Consider the following 22,065-nt stretch of genomic DNA (forward strand, 5'->3'; position numbering starts at 1 on the left):
CATTTCGATGGGGGCGAAATGCGAAAACACCCGTGTACTTAAATTTAGGTGCACGTTAAAGAACCCCAGGTGGTCGAAATTTCCGGAGTCCTCCACTACGGCGTACCTCATAATCAGAAAGTGGTTTTGGCACGTAAAACCCCATAATTTTTTTTAACCTTAGTGTTCATTTCATGAATAGGGGTTTCGAAGCCTGCCTTTAATAATTGCGACCACCGGCCACGGCCAGGATTGCACCCCAATACAATAAGCCTTATTCTCTTTCTTCACTACATAATTTTCCTGGTCGACCTAAACACACTGTGCTTGTTATGTTCCTAACAAGTTTGTTAGGATTCGATACAACTTCGTACTCGGGAGCAAAGCAAACTGCGTCATTCCGCCAGACCCCACATATAACTTCAAGCACTAAAATTACTGTAGACTGTATTATGTTTGTGCTGCTGGCATTTGCGTAAAACCCTTAACGGCTCTATAAGGGGCCCCTCACAAATTCTGCACCGTAAAAGGGAAGCATACACCTTACGAAAGAACCCGAGCACTCATCCAAAGACAAAACCTTGCAGTTTCTGATGCCTACTTCGTTCTTGTTGTATTTGTATGCAGGTGGCAATGGCTTCAAGGAGACGTACGCAATGAAAGTTTGTGCGAGGTAAGGTTGGGAACATCTCCTGGAAGAAAGAGGTCATTTCTGACTCCGGAGAATAAATAGGCGCATGAAACCAAAATGCAGCCACCAGACCGGACGTTAGCCTCCTAGCGTCAGCGTCGCGCAATAGTTACTCTGAAACAAAAGAAATCCTTCATTTCTGTCTGCGATTTTTCGAGAAAGCTTCTCTTGAAAAGCAAAAACAGTTTTTATGGTAAAAACACGGGCTTTCTTCTGCAAAGTCTTGGTAACCTGGTTTAATTGTTAGGGTAATAGGAGTTGTGCATTGAAGGAGCATAAAAAGAACACTTAAAAAAAGTCATCCCCAAGTGTACGGCGGAAGGAAACCGTAAATTTTGCGCAAATCCTTGTTTTGGATCGCAGAAGTACTGCTGTTGTACGCCGAAGTAACATCACAAGAGTAATTAGACGCAACAAAGAAACTGTTGAGCTAGAGATAACAATACGTCAAGAAACTTTTTAAAAACTTTCTTCTTGTAAGCGGCAACTATAACAGAGCATTGCAGTCGTCCCCATACCAGCTTCAATCACGAAATTCTTGTCCCATTTTCTCACTAGGTCGCTCTTATTGCACGTTATCTTTTTTACTGTTTGTAAAAGTTCGATTTTGTTTTTACTTGGCCGTGCTGCGCATTCCCGTAGAGTTCAGTCTTATTGCTTCCAACCGATGTAGTCTTCATCCAACTCAGCACGTGTCCCGGCCATTGCAGTCACTCTGATGTCCGCAAGACTACCACCCCAAATGAAACTATCACCCCAAATGTGCTTTCTTATACTAAAGCCTTCATAGAGTGCTTCTATCATCAGATGCAATACACAGGTTACGTCTTCTCTTCGTAGGTCCCTGGAGAAAGATGTGAGAGGCATGGCCATACTAGACGTTGGACTAATGTCAGGCTTTAAGCCTGTTGAAGCCGACTTGCAAAAGGTAAGAATTGCCTTACCATGTGACTACCACCTAGTAAAGTCAAGATGGGAATGTGAGCCATTTCTTTGGTTTTCTCTACCACGCAGTTCTTTTAAGAAAGAAGATTCACGCCCTAATCGTTCAAATGCCATGAAAATATTTGGAAGCTAATCTATCTTACTTGGCTTCGCCGTCGATAGAGCTGAAACCTACTTATGACTTGCGTTTATTGTTTGTTTGTTTGTTTGTTCGTTTGTTTTTGTGCTGCCCTAATTTATTTAGTTGATGTGGTTTTATGTATCGAAGCCTTACTTAGGCTGCAACGTATGACGCAGAGGTAGGGAGGGGAGAGGGTTCGGTGTCTAGAATAATGTTTACCACTCGGGTAGAACAAATCATGCAGAGAACGAAAGAAAATAATTAGGCATGGAGCGTACTATTTCGTAGACTGACCTAGATCCGACGGTGCACGTATAAGAAACAGTAATTTCGATAGACAACAAATTCCTAAAGAATCTATCTTGTTCCCGTACGTAAAATATGTTGTTGATGCAAATGGACCAATCCATGCAAACAATATGCGCGTTAAATGTTAATAATTAATTACTTTAGTGACAGAGTTGCTATGAAGCACTGCTGCTTAGCAAGGAAGAGGTCGTGGGTTCGATCATCAGCTGTGGGGCTGCCGCTATCTGATAGGGATAGAGTGTAAAGCGCTTATGTACTGGGATTTAGATGACGGTTAATGAACGTTGCAACACCCGCCGTGGTTGCTCAGTGGCTATGGTGTTGGGCTGCTGAGCACGAGGTCGCGGGATCGAATCCCGGCCACGGCGGCCGCATTTCGATGGGGGCGAAATGCGAAAACACCCGTGTGCTTAGATTTAGGTGCACGTTAAAGAACCCCAGGTGGTCAAAATTTCCGGAGTCCTCCACTACGGCGTGCCTCATAATCAGAAAGTGGTTTTGGCACGTAAAACCCCAAATATTATTAATGAACGTTGCAACGTTGATTTTGATATCAGTAAAATATCTACTGTGAAACTGTGTGAACCCCACCCTGAGCCGCTCAATGTCTTTTTTTTTTTCTCTCAGCTCGTCAACAAAACAATTGTGGACCACTATGAGTTGAGCCAGAGGAGCGTGGTGTTTTACCTCCCCACCATTCCGGCAGACAAGGATGTGTGCGTCGAATTCGATCTAGATCAAAAATTCGCCGTGAGCAAGCTGCAGTCGAGCTCCGTGAAGGCTTACGCATACTACAATCCCGGTAAGCTGCGCGTATCGACGCACCTGGAACAGCCTTAATAGCGATTCACGTATATAGAAACAGCGGATGCTTGTTCCTAAAATACGTATACTGGTGGTCTGTGCAAAGTGAAGCGTGCTGGTGTCTCTGCAGCAAAAATTACGTGCTTTCCACGGCTCTGCGGATGAATGTTTACGCGAACGCAACCCCACCTCGCTCTGGCACCGAAATATCTGGCCAAACAGGTCATCGCTTTCAGTCCTTCGATATCGATGTTCTGAAAGGCCGTTGCAACGCATCCACAGCGACCTTCATTTTGAGGATTATTGTGAGGTTGATCAAACTTTTTCGTCTTATTTGTAAAGCGACTCGTTCAGACTTCCGTCACATGCAATTTACTTTCTAGATATATCGTGCACCAAGTTCTACGCACCGAACAGTGCAAGCCCTTTGCTGAAGATGGAGTGCAAGGACCCGGGCCACTCTGATGTGTGCACGTGCTTGGAAGGTGAGACACTCGTCCCTTTGCCACATACGTATGGGTACGACTACTCGCAGAGATGGTATATATTGACGTACGTGCCGGCTTTGGAGGGATGGTATAGGCCGAACAATTGCTTTGCATTCGGATAGAGAGTTGTATGTCTAACTTGCAGCAATACAGTCTGATGTTGTGAAAGTAAGCACTTTGATCAAATTTATGTGCTTCGTGTGATTATAAAGCAAAGAAATACGGGGCCGTATTCACAAAGCTTTTCGTTCGTCAGCGCTGTTTGCCGCGGGCCGGCCAGCTCCGCTAATAATATACACAGCTTCAGGATTACCTGAAATTTGCTCTTACGAGAACAATTGAAGCCCTAAAAGCATTTTTGCGAATACGGGCCACGATGTTCTGTAAGCTGCCGGACATCAGCAACCACTTCTAGTACAGGTGTATTCACCGGAACGCCTAAATAGGCGCTTTTTGAAATGGACCTAGATTGACGCGGCTGAGCACGGATTCAGCAAGAGTAACACACGTTTAACAGCTCACAAAAAGCACCGCCAAGCGTTGCATGTTTATACAGACTGTTCTGCAGTGACTTGCGCCTTAATGATTAAAAAGCGTTTCCGGTTGGATAAATTTCGGCAAACACGTCGCTTTTTTTTGCAATATATATATATATATATATATATATATATATATATATATATATATATATATATATATATATATATATATATATGTATTACTGAAGGCAATGGGCATGGTGCTGGTGAAAGAGACGAAGACGACAAGAAGTGTTTTGCTTCCCCGTTATAGCGCCGACCTGTTTAAGCATACCGCTACAACCTAGAACTAGTGCTGCTAGGCGACCACCCCCGTTGTATTTGGTAGAGCTGCTGGGTTTCTCTTCGACATCCTGGAACTCCGCAGTCGGACGCTACCACCAGCTATTGCAATGGATGAACCGGGACCGTCCCAGGCTGCTGCTTCCGGGCCCCCGGCCATCGTCTGCTCTGGCGCATTCAGGCAGCGCGATCCGGCTATATTTAGCGGCACAGACAACCACGACGTGGAAGACTCGCTCGCCGAATACGACCGTGTAAGCCGCTATAAGTGGGACGACCGCGCCAAGCTCACAAATATCATCTTTTACTTGACTAACGTGGCAGACCTATGGTTCCGCAATCATGAAGCCGATTTTAACACCTTGTCGGCTTTCACGACAACTTTGGCTGAGGTCTTCGGCCGTCCCGCCGTTCACCGGCTTCGCGCTGAGCAACGCTTGCATGGTCGAGCTCAACGCCAGGAGGAGGCCTATCAGTTATATTGAAGACGTGCTCTCGCTCTGCAAACGCGTCGACTCATCTATGAACGAAGCTGAGAAGGTCAAGCACGTCATGAAAGGCCTCGATGACCATGCCTTCCAGATGCTCGTCGCGAAGAGTCCCCAGACAATCGCCGAGGTCATGCAACTTTGTCAGCAGTACGACGAGCTGCGCAAGCAGCGTGCATCAACACGCGCTGCTCAGCAGGACACCGCGGATCTATTTCCGTTGTATTTCGGCCGTGACGCTGCCGACATCCCTGCTTTAATGCCGGAGATAAAGCACTTCATCCGTCATTAAGTCGCACGCCAACTCACTCTGACGAATAGCACACCCGAGCCGTCGGCAACCTTGGCTCCTTTGCTTCGTCACGTCATACAGACGCAAGCTGCCGCGGCGCTGCCATCTGCCCCTCCTCCACAGCCTGCAACTGGACCGCTAACGTACGCTGACGTTGTCGCCCGGCCTTACGCTCCTCCGGCTCCTGATGCCTACCGGGCCTCCGGCACCTTCCATGTGCCGCCGCCACCTTCGCGTCCGATTGTCGTCCCTTAGGGCCGATTTACGCTCGAGCCGCCCATCGCTGCAAGCCGCACCGCACGCTTGCGATCGCGCGAAAAATTGCACGTATCCAGCACTTGTGCACAAATTACCATTTACACTGTTTGCACAGTGTATACCTTACACATTGTAAACCGAAATTTGTGCACAAGTGCTTGATACGTGCAATCTTTCGCGCGACCGCACGCGTGCGGTGCGGCTTGCGGCAATGGGCGGCTCGAGCGTAAATCGGCCCTTACTTGGCCTCTGGAGCCCCTGTCGTAAATCCCTGACGTACACCTGATAACCGGCCAATATGCTATTGCTGCTATTTTTCGGGCGACGTCGCACGATTCTGCCGCCGTCGCAGTCCCCCTTTTACCTGACAGTGGGGGCGCCTCAAGCTACAGGCCTGCTCGACTTCCGCGGGACGGCCCATCTATAGCCTTCCTCCGGACTCGTATTACAGTCGCCTCCCCTTCGATTCACGCCGGTCGCCTTCCCCGCGTCGCCGATCCATTTCCCCGATGGTTCGCCGACACAGCCCAGCTCGAGAAGAAAACTAATGCCCCAACCACTGGCACGTGTCGGCAAGCTTCGGCGCGCGTCGACAAGCGAAGGCTTCGTTTCGCGTTGGTCGGAGGAAGAGGGCACGCAACCACTGGAGCGAACTGCCCTGCCTTCGGTGTGGAGTGCACGGACTTGTGTACAGTCTATCGACGACTGGGACTGACTTGCGATACGGCGACCGCGCTGCTATTCCCTGCAGCCCACTCGTCCATCGTGAAGCACGCTCTTTCGGCACTGCTGGACTATTGCAATGCGATGCACTTGAGAGCGCGGCTCTGAGCCCCGCATTCGCATTTTCATCTTTTTTTTTTTTTGCCCTTGCCACGTTCCTCCCGTCTTTCTCTCTTTCACCTTTTTCTCCCCATTTCCCCTTCCCCGTGCAGTGCTGTTGAGGTGCCCTCCTGTGAGAGACAGTTACGGCGCTGCACTCATCTCTTCCGTCTCCTTTTCAAAAATCACTTCACACACACGCGCGCCGAAGCTCGCTCCTCGGCTGCGGCGCACTGTTCCTGGACTATTTTATCTTTATCGGTCAAAGTCCGGCCTAAAACAGCCTGCTGTAAACTAAGCGTGAAACAATAAGTTAGTGATCTGTATGCGCGTTTAGATATAAAAAACACGTTGGAATAATGAATATACGCCTGCCGCAACAGTTTGTTTTTATTTTTGAAGTAACAATAGTGCACAAAATATCGATATCAGCGCTCGCGCGTCATCTGTCTGCAAGATCGCTTTGCAGAAACCTGCAGGACGATGCCATATCATATCAAAAACTGTTGTACCATTTCATTTTTGGTAGCTTATTGCACAGCCAACCATGTAAGAATTAGGCGTGCAAAGTATCACTGAAAAAAATCTGTGCTGGAAATATTGCCACGTAGTAGTGACAGTAAATAAATAGTGCCGACTGAATCGCAACGATAGCGGCGAGCAATGTCGGCAATCGTCGAAAATCTCATCTGCGTGTCAAGCGCGTCGGTTTGCATACATCAGTCGTCGAAAGTTACAGCCTATTCGCTGGTGTCCGCGCGCCTTCCACAAACTACTACACAATTCGTGTCGCGTATGCAATCAGATTAACAAGGTTCGTCGACAACAGACAGAACCATCGATAGGATTCGCGAAACTTCCGATACGTTCAGGCGCATCCTGCACCGAGCGATAACGTTTAACATATTTTAGCCGATGAAATACGGTAACCGGATACAGATAAAGCATCCGTGTCAATATAATTATGCTTGTTGGTGAATGAAAGAAACGTGAAAAAGTGGGTTCTGAGAAAATCAGCAAAAAAAAATTGAAACACCTGTAGCACTCACAAAAAAAAAAGAAATCTAGAATAGCTAAAATGTATGTAATTCGTAGCTTGTCTCCCCCCGATTCTTGATTCTGTCAAATCTAGCCCATGGAGCACCTCTATTATTCTAGGTTGTTTTGATGCATCAACACCGCATCCGGAGGCCTTCACATTAAGTGTATTGCTACAAAACATTTTCACAGTGTAAGGGCCACGTTCTCTTGTAACTGGTTTCCACATGTCAAGTTTGTCTTTCTTTACATTAATGAAATGACATACCGTCAGATAATGCAAGCTTGAGAGAGAGCGTAACCTTTTATTTCAAATCAACAAGATTTGAGTCCGGCGTCTTTTTAGTGGGTCTGGGCACCCGCCGCGGACGCGGTTCCGAGACCTTGTCTCGAAGCGGCTTCCTCGGCTCGCTGGACGGCCCAGAGTTGTGCTGTCAGGCCAGAGCTGAGCAGTGCGGTCATCCAGCGTGACTGGAGGCTGGCGGAGGAAGAGACGGAGGGGTCGGCACTGCCCGACTTGTTTGTTAGGTCCCGACACTCCCATAACATGTGATTTAGTGTGGCAACCTCGCCACACGATGTGCATCTGTTTGTAGTGTCCATGTCTGGATACATGGCGTGCATGAGTCGGGTTTCTGTAAGAGTCTGTTTGTAATTTTCTGAAGTGTACTGCTTGCGTCCTGTCTAACCTAGCGTGAGGGAATGGGTATATGCGACTTTGTAATTGGTAGTGTGCCGTGATGTCGTGAAAACTGGTCATGCGATCCTCCCATGCCCAGACGTTTGCAGTACCCCGCGGGGTCTCTTCCTCCGATGCTGCTCGGTGAGTCAGGCCTCGAGCAACGCCGTGAGCCGCTTCGTTGGGGGTGCTCATTACAGTGTGTGCCGGGATTCATAGCAAATGCCTTCGGTTATCAACGTCGGTTTCTCCCTGGTGCATGGGATGTCGCTGGAGTATCTGATACGCCTCTTGCGAGATGCGCCCATTTGCAAAATTGCGAATTGCCGTTTTCGAGTCGCAGATCACGTATGTAGCTTTGGTTTGTGTGAGGGCCAGTGCTATGGCCGCCTTCTCTGCCGCTTCGGCATGTGCCGTGTTCGCGGTGACGCTCGTGAGGTGATTGCCTCGGTGGCTAGTAACTGCCGCCACGAAACTCTTCCTGTCTCGATAGCGGGCTGCGTCGGTGAAGACCGCCTCCTTGTCCTTAGAGTAACTTTTGTTCATGTGTTTTACCCTGGCTTTACGCCTTGAGCTTGAGCTTGAGAATTGGGGGGTTTTAATAGTGGTCTTTCGTTGCCCTTTGCCAAGTCGTACTATTGAAGCGCTTATTCGAATGTATGGGAGCAGCTCATTTGCATAGTATAAGAAATATATGAACAGGTTATTTTCACAATTTATACACTTCGTCACCACAAAAAAATGCAGTTTATTGTTTTCAGCCTGCTATGATGTTTTGACCGAGAAAGATATATTCAATTTGTTCTGCGAGGCACACAATAATTGCTGTGACATATTATTTTATTGCACAACACTGCATACAGTAGCCAGCCATTATTAGAACTCAGAAGAAATTAATAGCACAATGCATATGATCAGGCACATAGCATATTGCACTTTCTTAATTCATGCCCTTTTTTTTAATTGCACGAAAGCTACTGCTCTGAAATAGTATACTAGTACATACTTAAAAAGCACGATTTTATACTACGATAATAATTAATCATTCAAATATTTATTGTAGTGCACAGGAACAGCTAGAGGGCCTTTGTACTGGTGCACTTAACGAGCACTATGTGAGGCAAAATGTACAGAAAACATGAATGTAGTAGACAAAAAAATGCAAGATAAATAAACAAATAGGGAAAAAAGGAAACGAGTAAAAGTAAAAGGGAGTTAAATCCTACGTGATTATCTACAGATACACAAAACACAGGAAATGAACTCTGAAGTATGTTTTGGAGTCGAGTATTATACAGCACAATCTTGCAACAAGGCCAGGCAACGAATGTGGAATGCTACCTGGTGTACTGTTGCGGCACGAACAAATGCATATGATCAAGAAGCTTTAGGGAATGTATAATGTCATGGACCACTTTATACAGGAACAAAAAGCGTCACTAAGTAAGTCTTGAATCTAGAGGTGCGAGTTGAAGTATATTTGAGAAGGCTCAACTGTGGTCGCCAAAATGGCAATAGTGGTGCTTTAAGATAGCTATCAATTTATTCTGGATGCGTTAAATGAGGTCAGAATTAGATTTGCTCATTGCACCCCCTCCTACAGAGGCATACTCTAGTAGTTGGAGGCACACAGCAGAATTTCAGAAACACAACAGGTGAGTGGAAATCATGCAATATACGGCATGCAATTCCAAGAGCGTGAAGGGCATGTTGTGTAATTATCTATGTGAAGAGAAGCTTAGCATTTTGTCGAAGTACACACCAAGATCTTTCATTTCATCGACCCTAAGGAGTGGAGCATCATGTAGGGTGTATCAAAATTTCACATGGTGCGTGTTTTCTGCATATAACTTAATGCCATAGTATTGGAAGCATTTAAGAGTACTTATTGTTTCTGCACCAGTTTGAGAGCGAAAAAAGGTCTTTTTGGAAGTCGATGCAGTGGTGAACACTGTTGACAGTCTCAAAGAGTTTTAAGTTGTCGGCACACAAAGTCATGCTGTTCATTTATTAAAATGCTCTTAGCACTAACAGAAAGCGAGGAATCCAATATAGATTCAAACACCTGACGCACTGCAGAGGATAGATATAGGTCGGCAGTTAGTAACTGCCCATCCAGCACCTTGATTTGTGCATGGGCAATGTCCATGCTACCTTTCGAGTGCTAGAAAAGGTACTAGACTTTAGGGAACTATTGAAGATGCTTGTGAGAACAGGGAACAAGTATGCTTCCATACGTCTTAAGCTTTGCGGAGGAAATACCATCAACACCACAAGAAAGGGAAAGTTTAAGACACTTCATCTACTTAGAAACAAGGTTTTCATTGACTGATAGCGTACACTGTACCAGACTGAGAAGGAAGGTTACTTGAAGCATATTTCACATCATATAGCAAACAGAAATGTTCTGTAATGGCATCAGCAGTGTTCGAGGCAACACCACTATTTTCATGAAGACGTACATCTTTGGCACTCTTTTTAGAGTGAGAGCCCACAAAGCTCCAGAAATATTTTGAAATATGTGTCTCGCTGGCTTCCACACAATCAATGTGGTCGTGGAGATTATTCTAATAATAAGAATAAGAATAATAATAATCTTAGTGGTAACTTGGCACTCTAGACTAAAAAAAGGCTGATGCTTGTATGTTAAAGCATCTGGTAACCAGACATCTGGAGCAGGAATTCGCAGGATGCAGAAGGCACTTCCTTCCCCTCCACCTGCACACACACACACGCGCACGTGCACACACACTTGCTCAATAACACAGCACGGCACACACGCACACTTTCGACAGGTGCACAACACACAGGAGTGCCAATTTAGTCTGAAGGAAGGAGAATTCAAATGGCCAGGGGGGTGGAGATAAAGCTCTGTATGCGAGATATAATCATGGAGTTGTGGTGTCGGGCCATAGAGGCGCGATGAGGGCTCAGGCTATGCTGACCACTTGTTCAGACGAACTGAACAAAGATTAGTGCTGTCCAGAGAGTCGTCAAGCACCCTGCAATATAGAGTGGTGCAATGTTGCGCTGGTATTGCAGGGTATGCTACCTGAGGGGTTTGAGGCAATCCTCGTAGGCTGGCATGAGCTTGCGACAACCGAAAAGACGGGAGTAAAGGGTGCGTACTGTCCGGCGCTGAACAAGCTTAAGTTTGTTAGCCTCGCGAGTTTGGTACGGGAACTATACTGATAAGCACTACTCAAGTCGTGACAGAACGATAGAAGTGTAGAGTGCTCGGAAAACCTTAGGTCATCAGGGAGACAAGGGACACAAACCCAAGAATGGGCCGATGCTTACATACAGTGCTGGTGACATATGTGGAAAAGTTGAGAGAAGAGCTAAATGTTACACCCAGAATGGGAAGGGCCCGAACAGTCTTTATAGAGGTGCCTCCATGGAAGAAGGTTTGACGTGCAGCAGTTTCATTGTGGCTGATACGCATGGCAGCACTTTTTACGGTGCTACTACAAAGTTTGATATTGTAGGCCCAGTCATTCACCTTTACGGAATGTATTTATTGTAAGCACATATGCTGTGCGTCGGCATATTGTTGTTGTGGAAATGTTAACTTGTTAATCAAACACATTCTGCGCAGACGCATTAGTAACTTGGTTTTGAGTAGATCTTTGTCCTGACTACAATTTATAGTATCGCAGCAAGAAACACTTTAGTAGAAGCTGAAGGGATTCCAGCAGTTTAAGCATACCGACTGCACAAAACACTGATGACACCTTTAACTTTTCACCTTCCCCACAATGCACTCACACCATCTAGACTTTCCATAAACAAAAAGTGAGATAAAGAATCAATTAGTTACAATGACTCAGTACTTGCTGCTTCTGAAGCGGGCATCGAAGCAATCGTGGTATACGCTGCTACATGCATAGGTCTTGCATGATGCAGGTCCTGCTATGCACTGCACACGGGGCACGCGTTGCAAACAGATCATTTCTTTTTGCAGTGCTCAAGTATAAGGACGCACTGACTCAAACATGACTGCGTTGTCACGTATGCTTCAGTGGGTCAGCGTTCTTGATTGCTACACGAGCGATTTATCCCCAACTAGCCCAAAAGACGGAAGCACTTGAAAGAAGTGAGTGAATGAGTACAGTGAACTTGTACTGAACTGGATTCACATGCCGAATAGAAGAGCGCAGTGTCAGCTGAAACAGGCGGCACGGCTGATTATGTAAGTACTTCCCATAGTTCGGCTACTAGTGTCTTTCGCTTTCGGAAGTTATCTTTACCACTGGAAACAGCGCAGAGTTTTCCCGTTAAACTTGAGTCACCCGACACCACACGAAACACGCCGCGGCTGACCAACCCAACTTCCACACGGTTCATTCACCACATCACACATCACACGAAGTGAGGAGTGCCATATTTTAAATCACTGCAGCACCAAACGGACCTGAAAACTCATTTCCTTCGACAGAGTTTCTCAGCTGAGTTCGTTCACTCGCCAGTTACGAACTCGATGGACACGCTAGGACTATGCGTAACGTAAACAACATCGGCGATAGGCGAGTGCTGATGATCCAGACTTCAGAGGTCGTAAACATGTTTCCATTCGTTTTGAGCACAACAGAATACACATACAACAAGCACAGACGTTGCGGCAATCGTGATTCGGTTGGCTGTTTTAGTAGACGATCGGACTGAGCCCGGCGGAACCCAGTAGGCAAGTTGGATTAGTCGGCGTCGTTCGAAGTCGCTTCGGATCCACGTCGCACTGCCACAACCCACGGTCGTCGGTCGGTCGGCCGTGTCGTTGTCGGGCTACTATTACAACACTGTCTTTCAGGAACACTATCGCGCGCGTCGTACGTCCAAGGAACTCGGACGATCGTTGGTGCCGGCGCCTTTGCCCGGGCGGCCATCATAGGCATAGCAGCCGGAGGCTCCGCAGCCTCCGATTGGTTGACGCCTGCGACGCGTCGCAGCTTCTCATTAGTGCATGCAGGCGCAGCGTCGCCTCGCGTCGGCAAACTTCTAGCATCGGCAGAGGACATAATCGCTGCGCGTCGTCACGCTTCGCCGTGTTTCCGACCGACGCTTTTGACGCTTCGGCGCGTGCCGAAGCTTTCCGACGCGTGCCAGTGTTGGGGCATAACAGTCGCAGTTCCAGAGGCAAGAACTGCCCCGGCCAACGAAATTGAACTGCCCGTAGACGGCGTCACCGTACACGCACTTATCGACACCGGGGCCGCCGTTTCTATTATTAGTGAGAAGCTTTGCCGCAATTTGAACGAAGTGGCCATTCCCCTTACCTGTCTTCCTCTGCATACGGCAACCTCCCATCGCATTCAGCCTTCAGCGTCGTGCACAGCCCGGGTTGTCATTCAAAGCGTTATGTATGTTATCGAATTTGTCGTCATATCTCGTTCCTCACACGACGTTATTCTTGGATGGAATTTCCGATCTGCCAATCAAGCTTTTATCGACTGCGCTCGTGCCGAACTTACATTATCAGTGCTGTCTGTTGACGCTGGCGACCATCATTCTCCTAAAGTTATTGCCGCCTTTGACATCCATATCGCACCTTTCTCCGACGCTCTGGTTCCTGTGTCATGTAACTCTGCTGCGAACTCATCTGTCCTGTTTACGCCGTCGGCCACTTGTGCGCGCCGCCGGAACTTTCTGCTTCCGTTCTGCTGCCCTTTACGTGTGCAATCCGTCCGCCTGATCATCATCGCTCCTTCACGGCGAGTGCCCGGGTACCTCTGAAGCTTTCGATTGCGTTCCCCCGACCACCATGTTCGGTGATACGGCATCACTTCCGATTTGTGCCGTCACTCCTTCCGCCGCGACCGATGCCCCTGTAGACATCTTCGCTCGTGCCGTCGACGCAGAACTCGCACCTGAGCAGCACACAGAAATCAAGCTCCTCCAACGTTTTCGTTCCTCATTTGACATTGACCAACCATCCTTGGGCCAAGCATCCGCAGTCGTTCACCGTATCGACACCGGTCAACAAACACCATTGCGCCAGCGTCCGTATCGTGTGTCGGCCGCTGAACGCCGTATCATCGAACAGCACGTTGACGACATGCTGGAGCGTGCCATCATTCAGCCCTCTAACAGTCTCTGGGCATCTCCGGTTGTCCTCATTAAAAAAAAAAAAGATGGCTCCATTCGGTTCTGCGTTCACTATCGGCGCCTTAACCGAATAACGCGCAAAGATGTCTATCCTCTGCCGCGCATCGACGATGCCTTGGACAGTTTGCAGGGAGCGGAATTCTTTTCCTCGCTGGATTTGCGCTCCGGGTACTGGCAATTGCCAATGGCAGAGGCCGATCGCCAAAAGACAGCTTTTGTAACTCCTGATGGGCTATATAAATTTACCGTCATGCCGTTCGACCTCTGCAACGCGCCTGCCACTTTCGAGCGAACGATGGACACCATGCATTCTTCGAGGGCTGAAGTGAAAAACGTGCCTCGGTTATTTAGATGACATTGTGTTTTTTTCCACCGACTTTGCGTCACACCTCAGCCGCCTCGAGCAAGTCCTTGCGTGCCTCTTCACTGCAGGACTGCAACTAAATTTGAAGAAATGCCACTTCGTCGCTCGCACGCTTACTGTTCCCGGCCATGTAGTTTCAAAAGACGGTATCCTCCCGGGCCCCACGAAACTTAGCGCCGTATCCGAGTTTCCTAAACCAACCACCATCAAAGAGCTTCGCAGCTTCATCGGCCTGTGCTCATATTTCCGACCCTTCATCCATAACTTTGCCTCTATCATCGCCCCCTTGAGGCAGCTTCTCACCGGCAGTTCTGATCTATTTGCATGGTCCCCGGCGTGCGACGGCGCATTCCAAGAACTGCGACGCGTTCTCGCCTCTCCTCCAGTATTGCGACACTTCGATCCCTCTGCTCCAACTGAGATCCATACGGACGCTAGTGGTGTCGGGCTCGGCGCTGTTCTTGCACAACGCAAGGATGGCTTCGAAGAGTACGTCGTCGCGTATGCCAGCCGCATCCTTACCAGAGCATAGGCGAACTACTCGGTTGCTGAGAAGGAATGTCTGGCCATCATTTGGGCTATCGGAAAATTTCGCCCTTATGTCTACGGGCGTCCATTTGACATCGTGACCGACCATCATGCCCGATGCTGGTTATCTTCACTAAAAGATCCAACTGCTCCGCTTGCCCGTTGGACACTGCGCCTACAAGAGTACGACATCCACGTTGTTTATCGCTCAGATCGAAAACATTCAGACGGAGACGCTCTATTCCGGTCACCCCTGCCTTCTGGTCTTGTCCACTCGTCTATTTCCACGTGCGGAGCCTTCGCCCTCAACATTTCCGACATACCTTCAGAGCAGCGCAAAAACCTATGGATCTCTTTGCTTATTGACTTCCTGTCAAGCCAGTCACCAGCGCCTATCTCTCGGACGCTCCGTCGCCAAGCCGCGCACTTCATCGTTCGCGAAAACCTGCTGTACCGCCGCAACTACAATTCGAGCGGCTCAAGTGGTTGCTTGTTATACCCAGACACCTCCGCTCCGACATCTGCGCCACGTTTCACGACGACCCACAACGCGGCCACGCTGGTTTATTAAAGACATACTCTCGCCTCCAGCTTCGGTACTACTGGCGCGGTATGTACCGTTTCGTTCGCCAGTATGTCCGGTCATGCCACATATGCCAACGACGCAAGACGCCACCTCAACATGCCGCCGGCTCCTTGCAACCTTTACCATGCCCCGCGCACGCGTTCGACCGCATAGGCATTGACCTATACGGCCTGCTTCCCTACACTCCAAGCGGCAACCGCTGGATTATTGTTGCTATCGACCACCTCAAGCTGTACGCTGAAACTTCAGCCCTAGCATCTGCTACAGCAAAAGACGTCGCCAGTTTTATCCTTCAAAACTTGATTTTACGCCATGGAGCACCTCGAGCATTACTGAGCGACCGCAGTCGCGTTTTCCTCTCAGACGTCATTTCAGCATTGCTAAAGGAGTGTCACATCATTCACCGCACTACTACGGCATATCATCCTCAAGCTAATGGTATGACAGAACGTTTCAACCGCACCCTTGGCGACATGTTGGCTATGTATGTTTCATCTGACCACTCGAACTGGGATCGCATTCTGCCTTTCGTCACCTACACTTACAATACCGCCACGCAAAGCACCACTGGCTTGTCCCCTTTCTTTCTCCTTTACGGACACGAACCTTCATGCACCATGGACACGATTCTACCTTACCGGCCAGATGCTTCGGTGTTGACGACTGTTTCTAGAGCGGCTGCTTACGCCGAAGAATGTCGCCACGTCGCTCGTTCGTTCACATCGCAGGACCAGTGGCGCCAAAAGCATTGCCACGATTCATCCACTACGGCTAAGTGCTTTGCTCCTGGCTCTCTGGTCTGGTTGTGGGTGCCCTCTACTTCTCCAGGTCTTTCCTCCAAGCTGCTCTCCAAGTACTACGGTCCTTATCGGGTACTGAAACAAACATCCGAGGTCAACTACCTCATCGAGCCAACGGAAGCGCCTTCTGACCAGTGTCGTCACGGCCAGGAAATTGTCCACGTCTCCCGGCTCAAGCAGCGCCATGATCCCCCTGTGTTCCCCTGTCCTTAGGTCGCCAAGATGGCTACACTTTAGGTGGGCAGTGATTGTACTGAAGGCACTGCGCAGTGGGCATGGTGCTGGTGAAAGAGACGAAGACGATGAGAAGTGTTTTGCTTCCCCGTTTCGATATAGCGCCGACCTTCTTAAGCCTGCCGCTACAACCTAGAACTAGTGCTCCTAGGCGAACAAATATATATATATATATATATATATATATATATATATATATATATATATATATATATATATATATATATATATATATATATATATATATATATATATATATAGCGCAGATATTCGGGACACGTGCAGCAAGCACCCTAGTGCTCGCGACTTTCAAAAACGGGCGTGTTTGTATGAATCAACGCTATTTTCATGCGACTAGCTTCTACCAGCGTTGAACGTCGGCGTCCCTCGGCGTGACGGCGCGAACGCGCTCGTCGGCATCTCGCAATAAACAATACGCCTCCATATTGCCGAAGTATGTATAGGAGGAGACGGAGGATGCGGAAATAAAGAGAGAAGGCAGGAATGTTAACCAGAAATGCGTCTGGTTGGCTACCCTACTCTGGGAGAGGGGAAAGAGGGGACAGAAACATGAAATCCGGTTTCTCAAGCGGGGTCACAAAAGGTTGACTGCCAGTAAATGTATTACCATGTCGTTCCAAGACCAGTTTGCGCATGCAGACAAGGTGGCTTCGATAGCCAACGACCGCGTTTTACTAAGTTATATGGAATCGATCCGATGAGTTACGACATCTTAAAGCTGCACACTGCGCTATGAGAGATGCCGTCGTGCACGGCTTTGGATTCGTTTTGACAACGTGGGGCTATGAAACGCGCTCGTAACCCCATATCTAAGTGCATCAGCCCCAGCATGGAAATCGAACCCGTGGCCTCGCGCTCACGAGCGAAAGCCCATAGCTGCAAAGCCACTGCAGCGGGTGCACTTTTCTTATATGCATGCACCCCGAAATATTTCTTGATGACGAAATGGTCATTGACCTTGCGATCTTTCTGCGTTTCCCTAGTGAACGTACAGCACTTTTCTGCAACTTTCCCGCCGCTGAAGCGCTTGCCAGTCGTTGAAATTAAAAACAGCAAACAGCTCAATGGCTTGCGTCTGTATTTGCAATAAAATCTCTCAGAAGGCTTTTGCTCCAAATGTGTTGTAGCTTTCCTGACAGGGCCCAGCTGCGTGCCATAGTCGTCGACTGTTCAATTGTGTTGCGCTTGTTCTTTCGGCTGGCAATGGTTAAGCACGAGATAAGGCAAAAGTGAAGTCAAGCATTTACTATCTGTGATGCTTTGTTTTAATTAATATTCTTTAATGTGTTCTTTACTTAAGCTACAATAAAGTGATCCATCTATGGAGCATTTTTTTTTATTTTAGCAATAAAAGATAAGCTACATGATGTCTAAAGTCCTTCACTGAGTGACGGGCATATTCTTTTTTTCCCCCACAGGCGGTTGCCCACCCGAGAACTTGCGGGAGATGTTCACAAAATACGAGAACCAAGTTGTCATGACAGCGGAGTGCCGAGAAGCCCTGAGAGAACACGCGTGCGAAGGAGTAGATTTCGGTGCGCATCATTAGAAACGTTCCTCTCCTCACTTTCCCTTTCAACCAACGATAGTTTATGTATTCTTCATGGCTTTGATTACAGATACTGTCCGCTTGCCTTAATTTTGTCAAACCACAACTGCTATACTCTGCTTACTATTGCGCTTTACACAATACAGCGCTGCTCGTGCATGAGGGCATACAAATGTGGCAAATGTCTGCGCTATCCTGGCAAGGGAAGCCATCAGTGAGTTTGAAGACAGGCGCCATATCCGCCAAAGCAAGGCAGGCGCCACATCGGTGAAAATCTGTAATATAGCTGATATGCCATAGGGCTCTGAAAAAAGGTTACGATAGCCAATTTTTTATCGATGCTTTGCCTTCCGTGCAGATGAAACGAAATTTTCATATTCCTTTGGCTCATGAAGCGCCTTTGTAATTATATTCCGCTGGACTGCTCGAAGGTAGCTGTCCCGTGCTTTATTGACATACTTGACTTTAGGGATGAAGGGAAGGCTCGTTGGTTTGATGCAGCAATTTCTAGCGCAGAAAGGAACGGAGGTTTTGCATATGTAAGACAAAATGAAAAGTGCTTACGCTAGTTCTGATTTTTTTTTCAGCATGGCTCGGCACAGCGCGAACCAAAACGCACAAAGACGGTTTTGTAGAGGTTCGGTTCTTCATCACAAAAGTGCTCAAACCGGGTAAGTTAGAAAAATGACGCACCTCATCACTAACCTATATGAATACGTCGGCAGGCATTATTTGTTTATTCAACTGTGCGCAAAATAAAGTATGTGTACGAGACGCAGTCCTGGATCATTTACGGCGTAGCTTCTTCACCTCTGCGCCTCGTCTAAACCACGCCATAGCTATTCTGCAATCGCCGCTGAAAATTGCGTAATTCGGTGCTAGGATGATCGATATTCTGGAGGCCACGTTTATTGCGATTTCATTATCTATGAGAAAAGGAATACAGCCCATTTCATATGGAATCTCAAGGCGATGATCGCTCAGCGTAAAATGCCTCGACACCGGGCGGATGTACTACTGATTGTACGGCTACCTTCAGAAGTGCATTCATTGTACGTGCCACTTTACAGAGGGACAATTGCGTGCCAAAACTAATTGAGGGCATAACGTCCCTTTCTGAACGTGCCCTACCCCAAAGCACTCGGTGATATTGTCGTAAAGTAAAGAACCAAACCAAGTTTTTTTTTTTTTCTGCAGCACAAGCCTACAACAGCTGCCGCGTTTTATTTTTATTTTTCCGGTTGCAGCACCGCTTACCTCCTGAGAATTAATGCCTAACCAACAACACAACAACCAATGTCACATTGAGCTACTTCTGGAATTTAAAGGTGGCGTCGCCACCATTGTTCAGATTTTGATTGTCCTATTTCTGGCTCAGTAAACCTGCGGTGTCGCAGTGAGTGATTCATCTGCGACTTCAGAAATGTGGCGTACGAAATGTGCAACTAACTGAATATCTTGTTTTGGTGTGCATTAATACTCCTGTCCCTTCTGCGGTGATGGCAGGCACCGAGACAGAGGAAGACCTCGCCAACAATGCACGTGTGATCAAGGCTCGCGACCACTGTGAGTCGCTCCAGGTAAAGGAAGGTAGAAAGTATATCATCATGGGCACGGACGCCAAGTACAAGGTGAAGGATGCCTTCGGCGATGAACAGTGAGTGTTCACTACTGATTAGCGCTCATTGTGTCTGTACATGCTGGACACTTCTGTGGTTTTGTCTGCATTTAACCCTTTGCGCGGGTGTCAGAGCACACTTTGGGTTTATATAGTTAGCGTGACTTACGTGCTTTGCGCCTCGAGTGCCTACGTTCCCTGTTTGTTTTCGTTTTCTTTCCCTCTAGGGCTTGTTTGCTCAGTTTGAAAACTTGAATATCTGGTATTTTGTCACTGTCATCATTGTTGTTGTTGCACAGTTCTTTCGTCGACGCTTCCATTTAATGTACTCTGATATGGCCGGCCTTTCAATGGCAGTTCTTTCCACGCTTCCCAGCTAACAAAGAACATCGAGTACAACCTTAACCCAGCACCTCTGTTGCAAGAGTGGCCAGGCAGACACACTTAAGGAGATCTACCTAAATTTATAGGTATTCCTTAGCCGTAACAGTTGTTATAAATTCAGAAGGAAGTATTTCAACTGCTGCTGCGCTATTTATTTGTACGTTGAATAATCTGAGAAATCCCCAAACATCTTAATATGTCTTCTTTGAAGTCATCATTATTCATTTACCGCACCACACTTGCTCTTTCCTTTTAGTAAATTTTGGAGCAAACTGAAATGACCCCGATGGTAACTGAAGGGTGCACTTAAAGTAATTTTCACATAATTAAAAGAACCTTTTATCTGCTTCAAAAGGTTGCAACTATATGTGAGAATTAGGATAACATTGGCATAGTCGTTGTAAAGCAATAAAAGGTCACCTAATACCACGGACTCGCCGTTGTTGCGTCACGTTTAGGATTTAGGGAAGTTATAGCTGAGGTCTCTGTGATTATGCGTCCTTCTTCGTCCTCTACTGAAGATATTTTATTTACCCTAGAAAGTGCTTTCTTTATTTTTCATTTCTCACTTCGCTCTTTCTTTCTCTCTTCCTTTAAAGATACGAGTACCTGATGGACAGCGACGCCATTGTGATCGAAGTTCCATCGAAGAACAAGAGAGTGGGAGCGCAAGGAAGGGCGAGGAACAGTAATAGGTCAGAAAGGCGACGCGGTGGAAAGACGGGTCAAAATCCGGCAAACGAGCTGTGCGACTGGGATAAGCTTGTCGACTGGTTCATCAAGGAATTCTCCGACGAGACGACGCGCTGCTTCACCTGAACGCTTACTGGTTTAGCACTACTTTTCTTTGACCTGTTAGGTGCAGTGAAAGGAGAATAAACACTAGGAACAGTTTATTCAAATTCGGCTTCTTGTATTTCGACAAAGCGCACATGCATCTTCTTAGGATCTTGCTGACCTTATTCGGCCACAATTAAGCCACTAAGCCGAGCGTCAGCATTACCCGCTGTGTGTGTAGCTTAACGTTGCCGCATATAAGACAAATGTTCATCAATACATTAGGAACATATAGCGGCCATTTACAATGTGTTTTGTTTTAAAGCTAACATAGTTTTTCAAAAGTGCATGTTATAGGTAGCACTAATCTCATCCTTAAAGGGGACATCACATTTCGTGCTGGAGTAATTCACTGCATGTTTAATCGTGCGAGTCCCATAGCAAGCTGAAAATACTTGAACGCATTCGAGAAGAAAGTTGGTTAAGCGAGGGGCTCGATTTTTTTTTAGTCATATCATAAGGAGCCAACAAACACTGACACCATGGACCACATAGGGTAAATTACTTGTGCTTAATGAAAGGAGTAAAGAAACGATAAATCGATGGATAAAACAATCCCACAACCTTGCATGCTGTGGGATCGTTCCCCACCTGCGACAAGTTGCTTTTTCATTCACTTTCCATTAATTTATCATTTCTTTATTTCATTTATTAAGCACAAGTAATTTTCCCTATGTTGTCCTTGGTGTCAGTGTTTGTTGGCTTCTTATGATTGAACGCATTCGGTGTGTTGGGAAATTTTTTTTGAATTTTTTTTTATATCGCAGTTGAACTGCACAGCACTCTGGAAGCTGGTGTGGTCCATCTGTGGCACCTGCGTGGTCGCGTTTTCGCATGTGCATCGAGACAGTCAGCCCTATAGATGCACACCGAATGCGTTCAAGCATGTGGGCATGCATCCTCTAGGAACGTGTGCAGGCGGTTACAGAATCTTCTGAAGCAGATTACAGAGAGGTGGCCGTGTACTTCTTGACGTGACAAGGGCCACGCCAAATGGCGGTGGCTGATGGCAGGACGGGCTTAGAAGAATTGATCTCAAATTGAAATTTCCGGTTAAAATAAAGCAACCAAGTTTTCTTGCGTGTATGAGCGTATTTGCCCCGCTACTCTCAGTTACAACGATAAGCTGGGTTTAGTTGAATGACCCGGTTATGTTTCCTTTAATCTGGATTCCTCGAAGAGGTGCACATGCACAAAAACCATTCCTACGGAACCCATCTCACAATGACTCTCGACGTTAATGCGAGCATTCAAGCACTGTAGCGACATGCCGTGTTGTTGAAAACGCCTTTATTTAGAATCTAGTG

At 47.2% G+C, this 22,065-nt stretch overlaps 1 protein-coding gene across 1 annotated transcript in view; it reads left to right on the forward strand.

Moving 5' to 3' along the window:
* Positions 1-20,817, forward strand: part of LOC142571747 (venom factor-like) — a 120,873-nt gene extending 100,056 nt beyond the window's left edge. The window contains exons 32-39 of the mRNA XM_075680325.1: positions 607-652; positions 1,511-1,598; positions 2,673-2,847; positions 3,233-3,334; positions 17,789-17,905; positions 18,507-18,590; positions 19,426-19,576; positions 20,521-20,817. Coding sequence (XP_075536440.1) covers positions 607-652; positions 1,511-1,598; positions 2,673-2,847; positions 3,233-3,334; positions 17,789-17,905; positions 18,507-18,590; positions 19,426-19,576; positions 20,521-20,740 — 983 coding nt within the window. The 3' untranslated portion in view covers positions 20,741-20,817. The remainder of the gene's footprint in view (positions 1-606; positions 653-1,510; positions 1,599-2,672; positions 2,848-3,232; positions 3,335-17,788; positions 17,906-18,506; positions 18,591-19,425; positions 19,577-20,520) is intronic.
* Positions 20,818-22,065: the final 1,248 nt, after the last annotated feature.

Source organism: Dermacentor variabilis, chromosome 2 (genome assembly GCF_050947875.1).
Source record: "Dermacentor variabilis isolate Ectoservices chromosome 2, ASM5094787v1, whole genome shotgun sequence".
Taxonomy (NCBI): Eukaryota; Metazoa; Arthropoda; class Arachnida; order Ixodida; family Ixodidae; genus Dermacentor; species Dermacentor variabilis.